At 44.2% G+C, this 10221-nt stretch overlaps 1 protein-coding gene across 2 annotated transcripts; it reads right to left on the bottom strand.

Moving 5' to 3' along the window:
• Positions 1 to 732: 732 nt before the first annotated feature.
• On the bottom strand, positions 733 to 9012 carry CBLN4 (cerebellin 4 precursor). 2 transcript variants are annotated; one of them, XM_071573150.1, is made up of 4 exons: positions 6172 to 9012; positions 4697 to 4813; positions 1919 to 2054; positions 733 to 1828 (listed from the first exon to the last, which is right to left on the bottom strand). In XM_071573150.1, the coding sequence occupies exons 1-4, from the start codon at positions 6445 to 6447 to the stop codon at positions 1620 to 1622; spliced, it is 738 nt and encodes a 245-aa protein (XP_071429251.1). In that variant the 5' UTR covers positions 6448 to 9012; the 3' UTR covers positions 733 to 1619. The 2 variants fall into 2 exon arrangements, with proteins under 2 accessions (XP_071429251.1, XP_071429252.1); XM_071573151.1 differs by having other exon boundaries at positions 1744 to 2054.
• Positions 9013 to 10221: the final 1209 nt, after the last annotated feature.

Below are 10221 nucleotides of genomic sequence, written 5' to 3'. Positions count from 1 at the left end.
CCAAAATAATCCTGGATGTTGGGTGTTGAACATGGAATTTGGGCACAACGTTGTGTCATTGATTCCCTGGCATTTTGATCAGGAACATCAACCAACCAACTGACTTTAAATCAATGAAATGCCCATTTACAGCAGGTGGAGCAACACTACCAAGGGAACAAACTGCAACCAGGTCACCCAAAGCAGCAAATCCCAGCCTGAACTGGCTCTTAGGGAAGGTCCCAGGTTGCTGCAGGTGCCTCCATCCAGAAACATTTTCAAGTACAGTTTTTTTAATTCAGAGCCACATCCTTCATGGCATGCAAGGCACAAAGATCCATTAATTCAGTGTGGGTTTAGAGTACAAGGGATTAAGGTTTCATTAGCAGCTCCAGGGAAGATCATTTTATTTAATATTCAATTTGATGGCACTGGAGTTTAATGCTGATGGCAAAACCTAAAGCAAAGGTTTAATCCAAAATTCTTTGGAATCAATGTGATTCTTAACACCAACTTCAACGAGGCCAGAATTTCTGCCTAAACTTTTTTGTTTTGTTTTGTTTTTAAATAAAATGCATAGGTTATTTGTAGGTCACTCTGATTACCTCTAGGATTCTGCCAGACTAACTGATGGCAGATTTCCTGCCTCCCAGGACAGTTCCTGTGAAGCCCAAAAGCTTACATTTTGCATATAATAATTATATCCAATAAAAAAATAGCATGAAGCAACTTCCAAAGTCCAAAGGTCAAAAATTCAGCTAACATATAGTAATCTTTATTATGTAACAATGATCTAATAAATAACTTTATGAATTCATACAACCTGTACAAAAAACCAAGAAGCTTTTGTACCAAGTTAGGTACCAGCTATTTGGATTTAATCTTTGTTAAACATATGATCTAAAATTATATACAGTTGTGGAGTTAAGGCCAAACCAGATGATACCTTTAACACAACAGAAGGTTTGAAAAACACACACAAATACAAACAAGGGGGATCTCATCTCCAGCTAACAAAGTGGTTGTGGCTGAGGAAGGAATCCCTCAGGACTGTAATAAAGCAGTTATTCTCAATCATGTTAATTAAAATTGAAGAATGAGTGTGAGTTTTCCTGCAGGGCAAAGCTGTTTTGCGAAGTTGTGCCTGAACAATCACCTTTAACCCTGGTTAGTTTTGTCTGAGTGGTTACAATCTGCTATTCTTTTTAGAATTCAGCACTTGGAAAAGAGGAATATCTTTTATATCCAGCTAAAATACATCCACAACCCCTTAGCTTGATATGGGCTAGACTTGATGTGACCAGTGACAGAGCTTAAATATCTGGGTGGACCATCCAACACACAACACACAGAGGAGAATTAAAGTCAACCACTTATCAAGAATAATTACCTTTCTCAAGACAATGGAACAGATCATGGCAAAGTCCCAGTGACAAAAACATGAATGACCAATATAGCAATACACAGTTCTTTGGCAGCAACACACTAACTCTTGATTGAAGTCTGAACTCCAACTCTCCTAAATTAAAGACATGGTTGCCAGTCCTTTGATCATTAAAGAAAATCCGCTTCTCTCATGAATCCAGTAACTCCAGAAAATGTGATGGGAATAAATCTTGCAGGCAGTTTAGACTGTAACATTAAGTATAGATATTTATTGTCTGCTTTAGTCTCAGTCCAAATATATTGTATTTAAACACAGGAAATTCTGTGAAACTTCTGAGTAGTTCAGATGGGGCCAAAATCCATAGAGAGAATCCATATTCACCCATGAAAAACCAACAAAGAAACATCAATCCCATGATGATAAAATGATCTTCATGTGACAGAGGCGAGGATGAGTCCACACCTGGATGAATGTCACAGGAAAACTGACTTTACAGGGGAAAGACCAGGAAGCCAGAAAACGTGGAATACTGCCATCCACCGACCAGATTACCTTTCTCCAGTTTCAGGTAGACCTTGTCCTCCTTGTCCAGGTAGAGCAGGACTCCATTAGTGGCAGCTTCACGTGTGACATCCTTGTCCCCAGCAAAAGCAGAAATGACTGGCTTTCCGTTCAGCATCAAATTAACCTGCAAGAGGAAAACCACTGAAAAGCTCCAGTTAACAGATAAACAGCAAGAACTACCCCATAATATTAACTGCAGAGTAGGAGCTCTGCTAAGCTCCCAGTCCTCACTGCTTTTTGGGTTGTTTTAAACTAATAATTACATTTGCTTGATGTGTAAAAGTGCATTGATGGTCCATGGGCTGGATATCCCATGGGACGTATCACCTCAATTTGCATCACTTTCCCCATCTCAGGGGTTATTACTCATTCAGAAACAAAAAAAAAAAAAAAAAAAAAGACATTTTCAAGAAACTTGGGCACCCAGAGATGTGAACAGGCACCCGATAAGGTGTGAGAGGCACCACAGTGGACTGGGAGCTCACACTTACCTGGGGGCAAAATCTGTGTCACTCCCATCACTGATGGCAGCTGAGTTTTAAAGTTTAGAACCAATCTTTAGCTTTATAAACCACAGCTCTGTGTTTTGGTACTGCCTCTGTTTTTCTGCAAAGCCCTTCTGAAAGTCAGCTCAGCCTCTGCTCTGAAAGCAGCACCACAGACCCTTCTTAAATAAAGATGGGCAGGGCTGGGGGATTGAACAGATCTGGCTTTTTTCGTTTCCCCCATGGCAAACTATCAGCTTTCCTCTGCTTCTTCTTTTTAGGCAGCTTTAATGCAGCCACACAGGGGTGAACTGTGAAATGCTTATTCATATGGAGTCTGCTGGCCTTGCAAATACTCCCATTAATTTTAATGGGAGTCACCACGGAATAAATTAGTTCTCAGCATAAGTCAGGGCAGCAGAATGTGGCCCTTATTTAGGATTCACCTGTCTGGGAAATCCACTTAATCAGATGTCCCCAGGGTACAAATTGCAGTTTAATGATATTTAATGGCACTAACAGATGTTCCAGGAGCACAGTAATATCAATTGTGTGGGAAGCCTTGAGGTGATTTAGTGGTCTTTCAGTCTGCATGAGCCTCAAGCCAATGTGTTCCACTGCCTTCTGGTTCTCCTGTCTGGTTACTAAACACAGAGAAAAAAGGGGCATCAAGGGTTGGCTTGGTTCTTATTGCTTGGTTTTGGTTTCTCCCACTCCCTGTGTACCATCTCAGGTTGGACTTCCCTGCAGATCATCCTGCAGCAATTTTAATCACAGCAGAAGACACGTCAGAGGTTTGCCCCAGATGGTCCCACATTAACTATGCCAAAACTTTTACCCCTTCAGAAACTCTTGATCTATGAAATATTTCAGGTCATATCACAGATTGGAACATTCCCTGTCATGAGCCCCAAACTCCCAGGTTTGAGTCCCTGGTAAGTGAAACACCAAAGTCCATGCTGGACTTCCAGAAACCAAGCCTTGGCATATTCCTTGGGTAATATGTATTTTAAATCCAGTGAAGTGGCTGTCCTACAGTTATTGGTGGCCATTTCAACCTTCAGCATTTTAAGAGAGTGAAAAGAACAAAGTTGGAGCACATTAAACAGCTTATAAGCTCATTATAGAGATTTTCATGAGGTGAGTATTTCACTTAAGGCTTTTGCCATTGATCTGGATGAAATTAGGAGTTCATACTGTAACCTGAAGGCAAATTCCACCAGGAGTGTGACTGTCCTGCACCAGCTCTCTGCCCTCTCCACCATTTACATTTTTCCCAGGAGCCAGAGCTGCCACAAAGAAATGTCTGATCACTCCTCCTGCCGAAATTCATTTCATCTCAGCCTTGCACACTGAAAAGCATATCCAGGAGCAAGAGAGAGCAGGGAAAAGCAACAGATACTTCTATGAGTCTGGTGGTCTCATGGGTGGAAACAAAGGAAGCCACAGATGTTATTCCAGATCTAGAAAGCCAGGATGTATGGCACAGAAAATCCATGACCTGGCATAAATATTAAGGAAAGTACTTCAAGGAAATTGCTGTTGGCTCAGCAAGGGGATGTTCAGGAACTTAGAAGCTTTTCCTCTAAGCTAATACATATTTATATTTAATTAGGCAGCTCAGCTGCTATTAAGCTACAGAAAAAAGTGCAAAATTATTCCTTTTTTTCTAATATATGACACATCTTTTATACATTATATGGTGAAAAACCCCTTTAAACTGCTATAAAGTTTCCTTAGAAGACAGCCCTAGAGAGACACAGCATTTTGGTGTGGTTACAGAACAAGCAGACCATGTTGACAAACCTGGACCCACAGCAGACTGAGGGCAGCACCAGCTCCCTGGCACCAGGAGCTGCCAGCCAGGTCAGAATGGTACAAAAGCTGTGAGACCTGGTGTGGGCACCCAGAACTCCTGTGTTCCACACAGTGACTTCAACCTGTAGCAAAATATGGCGCTTCAATAGTATTTCTGCAATTTAGTGAAATTCAGAGCTCTCTTTTACTCTTGGACCATTCATTCTATTGAACACTTTCTATTACCCCAGATAGTCCTACGGAGAGAAGTGAAGCTGTGGCATTTTATCTGAGGTGAGGATCCTGCATTATCTCAGCTATTCAGCTGAAATTAATTCACTCTGCTGCAGGAAACCTATGCCACAGGTTGCTGTAAACTCAGCTATTTTGCACTGAAAGCATGTTAAACATTCCTGTGTTCAGTCAAGATCCATTTCCAAACAATTTAAGTAAAAGCTTTTATAATCACACTTGATCGACGTACCTGAATTGTTTGACTCTGATAGACTTTAATTACGTGAAAATTGAAACTGTAAATTCCTTTTCTTGGTGATACAAAGACAGACTCCAATGTGAAAAAATTGCCCACATTTACCAGGATCTACAAACAAAAAAACAGAACATGGAAATTAATACAAGTACCAAATGCTAGATAAAAATACAGAGTATAACTTTAGAAACCATTGCCCCCTGGAAAATTTCGAATCCACATCTAAGCTGGTTTATTCATTGTTCTCTCAATGAAGTTGGAATAACTCATAGAATGGTTATTTAGCTATATTTATAGTACAACTTTACTACAAACAAACTAGGGTGGAAATTATTTCTTACTTCACTACTGTGTCATACCTTCAAGTCCTTTCTTCTATACATGGTTAGAGAAGATGAAGAAAAGACACTTTTGTTCATTATTCCCCCCAAAGGACATCAAAATACTCCTTCAGGAAGTGGCATCTGGCTTTTGGCTAAAAAGCCATGGACAAGCCAACTCTGCCTTCCTCAAAGTACCGAGCTGTGAGGGAGGATGTACATAAATTATACAGTTCATTCCCTAATTTACAGCCAGTTACTGAAATACCTGGCACATCCCAGCAAAAGCTGCCTGTGAGCCTTTGCTGCTTCAGTTGCTTTGTAACACTAATAAGAATTTGGCATTGATTGAACAGAGACAAGTAACAGAGAGGAACATATTAAATGAGTGCATCATCCATATGCTACACATCTTCTGTAATGGCTAGATTTTGCTTTCTTTCCACTTAAAGTGATATTTTCAGGCTCTTTTGAGCCAGGCACAGCCTCTAGGAATGTCCACAGGGTTATGGTAATTTTACACTCCCTGCATCATGCTGTGTGACATACCTGGTGCCAGTTGTCACGACAATTACTGTTCATTACAACATGGTGTAGGAAGAAGAGTAACCATCAGTCTCAGTTACTCTGGACTTGTCCCAGGACTTGCTGCTACTAAAATATGTGCTGACCTGCACTTTAATATCAGTGCTGAGCTGAGAGGAGCTCTGTAGTGGACCTGTGAGCGTTCTGAGAAAGTTTAAGGATTTTCCCTCGAAATTCTTTCTTTCCCCACTCAGAGGCTGCACAAATCAACTAAAACCGACACGGGCTGCTCACACCTGAGAACCGCGGTCCCCAAGACTCCTTTGGCCATGTCCATTCATCGGTGCCCAGCGAGTGGTGCGGCCGCGGCATGTCCCGGGGCTCGGTCCCCGCATCACCCCGCAATTACTGCGGTCCCTGTGCCGGGGACTGCCGATGCCGCCCGGTCCCCGCATCCGCCCCAGCCCCGGAGGGCAACCGGGCTGTGCACCCGCAGCCTCCCGCTCCCACCGCGCCAGGGGCTCCCCGCGGCTCCCCAACTTTCAAAGGGAAGCGGCGGCACCTGTTGAGGTGTGTGGGGAAGGCGTCGAGCCCGCGGGGATCTCCCCCAGCGCCGCCGCTCACCTGGTCGAAGTAGATGATGCGCGTCTTGTTGCTCATCTCGGAGGGCTCGTGGTTGGTGCTCCGCACGGCCGAGAAGGCGACCTTGGAGTTGGCGGCGCGCACGGAGATGCCCAGCGGGGACGAGGACGAGCCCTTGGCGTCGGGGGCCGGGTTGGAGTCGCAGACCACCAGGCACTTGCCCTCCAGCACGATGGGCTCCGTCTCGTTCTGCGCCCGGGCGGCGGGGCCGCGCAGCGCCAGGGCGAGCAGCAGGGCGGGCAGCAGCCGCCAGCCCATGGTCCGCACCCCGCTCCGGCCACCGCGCCCGCGCCGCACACCGCGCCCCGCACGCACCGCGCTCCAAGTCTTCTCTCCGCTGCCTTCTCCTTCCCTCCGTCTCTTCTTTGATCTCCCGCTCTTCGCCTCCTCCTCCTCCCCCCGCCACCACTTTGTGCCGGTTTTTTTTTTTCCTCCTCTTTTCTTTCTTTCTCTCCTCGGGTCCTTTCAGAGCCCTTTAAAACACGCCGCAAAAAGCTGCCGAACGAAACACACGCTGGCCGGAGCCCTCTCTCCACATCAAAAAACAGAGTGAGAAGGGGGAGCGGGGAAAACAAAAGCCCTCGGGTGAATTATTGAGGACAGAGAGAAACAAGAGGTCGCGAAGAAATAAACCCTTTTGGCGTTGCCATGATTGCCGCCGCTGGCTCTCTCTCCCGTTCGAGCTGGAGATCCAGGATGCTCGGAGTGGTGGAGCGCAGAGGTGATAGCTCACCCCAAAGCTGCCAGATCCTGTCTCTGATAGCACCGACAGGGTGCTGCAGACTCCACTTCTCTCTCACTCTCTCTTCCCTCGCTCTCTCTGCCACAAATTCCTCCCCCCCTCTCCAGTAGTTATGTCATAACAACCTGCCCAGCTCTCACCTAGCTGGGCAGACACAACGCTTCGTTACTGGAGACCCTCCCCTTGGAATTGCCCCCTACTCACACACACGCTCTCGGTGCTCCCAGGCAACTTTTTAAGCAGCTTCAAAGCCGAAGGTAAAGCATCAGAGCATTGCAACGTCCCCCATTTTCAGCAGGAGGAGGGGAAAAGCACAGCAACCTGCTCGAAAGGCTCCCAAACCTGGAGGAATCTCCCGAGGCACAGAGCTCCTGTGCAAGGAGTCACAGTTTGAATCTGAGTGTGACACCCCAACCCTGTGCATGCTGCCTCTGGTTCCCTGTTGAAGCCAGGAGAGAAGCAGCTTTCCACCAACCCATCACTCACACACTTGACAGCACCAACAAGACTTTACAGGTTGCTCTTTGAGGACTAATATGGCCAGGTACCACCTCATGGTTCTGCCACATGGCAGCTTCTGGTGATGGTTTGATTAAACACCTCTGTCCACTATTCTTTTTTTGATGTGTGCCAGAAGGATTGGAGCAGGTACCTTAGCTTAGTACTCCCATAAATACCAAGATTATTAAAACCATGTCTGTTTTGGTGCTGCTGATGTGTTCCAGAGATCTTTCCTGCATCACCTGGTCCCATTTGAAAGAGCCTCATGGTGAAAGCTAAGCCCACTTCAGGTACTGGCAGAAATGACAAAGTGCTCCCAGAAGCAGAACTCATTCCACCCAAACCACCAACAAAGGTCCAATAGTTTGTAAGAAATCAAGTAGATGATTTTTAGAAATCCAGCCTCTTGTTGCCTCCCCTTCTGCCAAGGAAGAGGCTTGGGATACAGACCCAGCACCTCAGCTCTGTGCATGAACTAATGCTTGCTGCAAATCTGGGCACTAACAGACACAACAAATTAAAGAAGCAACAGGAGACTAACAAGAGCAATAAAAAGCATCAAAATCCACTGAACACTAAAGCTTCCTACGGGCAAATGAGCTGGGACTGTTTTTCAGTAGATGTGGGGAGTTGAGGGTGAAGCATTAAGTCTGCAGAACTCAGCAGAGTCTTTGAGAAGTCATAAAGCAGCCAAAATTCCTCTTAGAAAACGCAATACTCTCTAAAATTCAGAAGGCCAGACTCAAGTTTTAAGGAATACCATTGATCAGGCATGAGGCAAAAAGAAATGTTACTGTTTTCTAGGAATGCATCATATCCTCTCACTCAGTGGCGCCAACAAAGATGAATAGAAGAGTCCAGCTGAGAAGCACCACTTAGTGCAGGGAAAGGAAACAAGAAATAAAGCACATACTTGCAGCTCAACATTGTCCCTTTCATAGAAATTGGATCTGCAGATTAAAAGATTCGTGCCTGTGCACAGGAAAGGACTCCTACAAAAAAGAGCTGTGTGGAAACAGGGAAAGATCTTGTGCTAGAATATTTTGTAAATAAATACAAATATATAAATACTGCCTCATTATTTCAACATCTCATGCTTAAAAACTCTTCCGCACCTCAAGCTGCAGAGTCGCCTTTTAATGCAGTGCAAGTAACAGCAAATCTAGTTATAACATTCACCTAAATTTTGATTGGAATTTGAAACTGCTGATAACTTTGAGAGATCAATCACTTGTCAGAGCTTAAAAACTTTACAATAATTTCAGACAATTTGAGTTTAACTTCATTTTTTTGTGGACAATGACATCAGCTGTTTCTATAGATATTCTTCTGGATGGCCATGGACTATCTTCATGTGCTGCTCCGAGAGAGGCTGGATCTATAAATAATATCCATAATCCAGCCTCAAATCCACACCTAAGTAAACAAACTGAAGAGTCCCCATCACCAAAATACCTGAACCATCTCATGAAACACCTTCTCCTTTCTTTCCCAGCCACCCAGCAGGAAGAGAGCTCCAAGGTTATTAATAACACGGTGAAGCCTGCATTACATTCATGAGCAACAAGGTTAATGATTGTTCTTATTTTACCTGACAAAGAATTGCTTAGTATTGATCCAGCTCCCTCTAACAGGGATTTTTTTCTTCTTCTTCTTCCTTCGAAAGAAAAATGGGTAAAATAAATAGCAACAATACCCGACAATGGAAATTCAGTGAGATTAAGCTCAACATCTTCTTTCTCTTTCTGAACAAATACTGTGGAAGCCTAAAACTGTCTCCAGCTGGAAGAATTTTGGTGTTTCACAGGGAACTTTCTGCACTGAGGCAACTTTCTGACAAAAGGAAGAGCCACAGGGAGAATAAGGAGAAAACACCATGTTTACATTTACATTTTTTTTACCTCTTGCCTTATAAACCTGCATTAACTACAATTACTGTATCAATATTGCATGATACCTTTCAAATCTCTTTCAAAAAAACCCCGATCTTTCTTTGTATAATTAGTCACTTGCCTTACAAAAGAGATAAATAATCTGCCTCCAACTTCCTCTGCTGCTTTTGAGCTTGTTGCTGGTGTCTTGAGGCCTTATGAATTCTACTCACCCCTGGGTGACAGGAGCCCTCTTTCCTCTGCTTCTCTTTATTCTGTAGCCTAATGATGTGTCCCCTCTGGCAGGCTGAGCTCCCACCGCTCCCCCAGCATTGAACCCCCAGCTCCCAACAAGGGACATGGGGGCACAGAGCCACAACACTGGTGGCCATTCAACCCCATGTTCAGGAGCTCAGTGGGCAGGGGTTTTACCATCTTTTGACATCCTTTCAGGGTGGATATTGTAATTTCTGAGCTGGCTGTTGTCCCCGTCTGGTTGCTGGCTCCTGTACAGACCAGCTCCTCTTCCAACCAGCTGGGGCTGGGGTTCTGCCCTGCTGAAACAGCTTGTTGGCCAAATCCAAGACAAACTCACCTGCCTAATGAGTTTAGTGGCTCTTAAGAAGTTTCTCTAAGTATTTTATAAAGTAAATTTCACTTCATTTCTATAAGCATAAATTGTAAAAAGATCCTGTAGGGATACAATAAAATCTTCAGCCTTGCAAGTGCATTTGGCTGGAGTGACTGCACTGAACTGAAGGTTTTAGTCTTTAATTCAGACAGATGCAGAATCAAGCCTAGATTCTCCTTGCTTTATCTTGTTCTTAAAGCCAACCCTCCTTGGCTTTTTAAATAGGCTTTTTTCTGTATGTTTTCCTATTTTAATGTACCTTTTCTCAATCCATCTCATATTCAAGT

Source organism: Pithys albifrons, chromosome 18, assembly GCF_047495875.1.
Source record: "Pithys albifrons albifrons isolate INPA30051 chromosome 18, PitAlb_v1, whole genome shotgun sequence".
NCBI classification, from domain to species: Eukaryota; Metazoa; Chordata; class Aves; order Passeriformes; family Thamnophilidae; genus Pithys; species Pithys albifrons.
The sequence above is the reverse complement of the archived record's forward strand: the minus strand, read 5'-3'. Positions and strand labels throughout refer to the sequence as shown.

Bases quoted from the DNA above. Each gene is read 5' to 3' on its own strand.
- CBLN4 (XM_071573150.1), bottom strand. From the start codon at position 6,447: ATGGGCTGGCGGCTGCTGCCCGCCCTGCTGCTCGCCCTGGCGCTGCGC. The intron at 2,055-4,696 runs GTACGTCGATCA...TTCCTCTTGCAG, and splicing joins ATCAGAGTCAAACAATTCAG to GTTAATTTGATGCTGAACGG. The intron at 1,829-1,918 runs GTAATCTGGTCG...ACATTCATCCAG, and splicing joins CTACCTGAAACTGGAGAAAG to GTGTGGACTCATCCTCGCCT.